The 972-nt window shown below is 48.3% G+C and overlaps 1 protein-coding gene across 1 annotated transcript in view; it reads right to left on the bottom strand.

The window, feature by feature from the left end:
• Positions 1 to 616, bottom strand: part of MKRN2OS (MKRN2 opposite strand) — a 13,298-nt gene extending 12,682 nt beyond the window's left edge. The window contains exon 1 of the mRNA XM_008061426.1: positions 399 to 616. Within this exon, the coding sequence (XP_008059617.1) occupies positions 399 to 616 (218 nt within the window). The remainder of the gene's footprint in view (positions 1 to 398) is intronic.
• Between the last annotated feature and the right edge of the window lie 356 nt (positions 617 to 972).

The following is a 972-nucleotide window of genomic DNA, read 5'->3' as shown; positions in this document are numbered from 1 at the left end:
CTCACCTCAGCCTCCCAAAGGCACGGGATTACAGGCTGAGCCACCGAGCCCGGCTTATTTTTATTTTTGAGGAGTAGTCTCACCCTGTCACCCAGGCTAGAGTGCAGTGGCACACTTACAGCCACTGTGGCCTCGACCTACTGGACTCAGGTGATCCTTCCGCCTCAGCCTTCCAAGTAGCTGGAACTACAGGCACGCGCCACCATGCCCAGTGACACACTACCTATTCTTATGAAGCCAGCAGACCTACATCTCAGGATTTAAAGCCAAAACACTAGAAAGATTATCCACCAAACCTCACACTGGATGGTACATATTAGGAAAAGAAAATTTTAGTCACTAAAACACAGAAGAAAAAGTTTCCACAATTCAACGTAACACTGAACACAACACTGTACCTAAGAAACGTCCCTTGGGTTGGCCTGAGGAGGAATGAACATTTCTCTTGATGCCCATTAGTAAATGGATTCGCGATGCTAACGGGTGCTTCCTCCAGCTTCATGGAGCCCACATTCCCCTGGCAGAGGGGGCAGCACAGGGGCACACTGAAGCTGTAGATAGACTTCTTACAGTGGTTGAATTGAATTAAAGACTTTCCGGCCTCTGCGCCGTGCATAGCGTTCACCTCCTGGGCTACTAGGTGAGGCTTCTGGAGTCTTCCTTTTCCTCATTGTACAGCTGGCAAAAGCTCTCCGCCCCAGGTAACCTGATCAACAATGATGTCATCTTGATCGACAGCTCCAGAAGTCAAACCAGGTAGGATTAACCAGTAACCAGGCCGCCCCATGAACCCGTTTCTTAAAGAGCTAGTTTTCATTTGTGCTGCTTATTGCAACTGAAGACAGCCAGCTCTTACTCATCCTTTAAAGCTCTGCTTTTCTGTGAAAACTTTCTCAGCTTCCTCCAATCTTTTCTTGAGCTGGCGGCATGGAGTCACATTCCTACCAGAACTCTGTGAATTAGTCATCTGGT

This window comes from Carlito syrichta, unplaced genomic scaffold (assembly GCF_000164805.1).
Source record: "Carlito syrichta isolate Samal-C Ts95f unplaced genomic scaffold, Tarsius_syrichta-2.0.1 Scaffold305248, whole genome shotgun sequence".
Classification (NCBI taxonomy): domain Eukaryota; kingdom Metazoa; phylum Chordata; class Mammalia; order Primates; family Tarsiidae; genus Carlito; species Carlito syrichta.
Note: the sequence above shows the minus strand (reverse complement) of the source record. Positions and strands in the feature narration are given on the sequence as shown.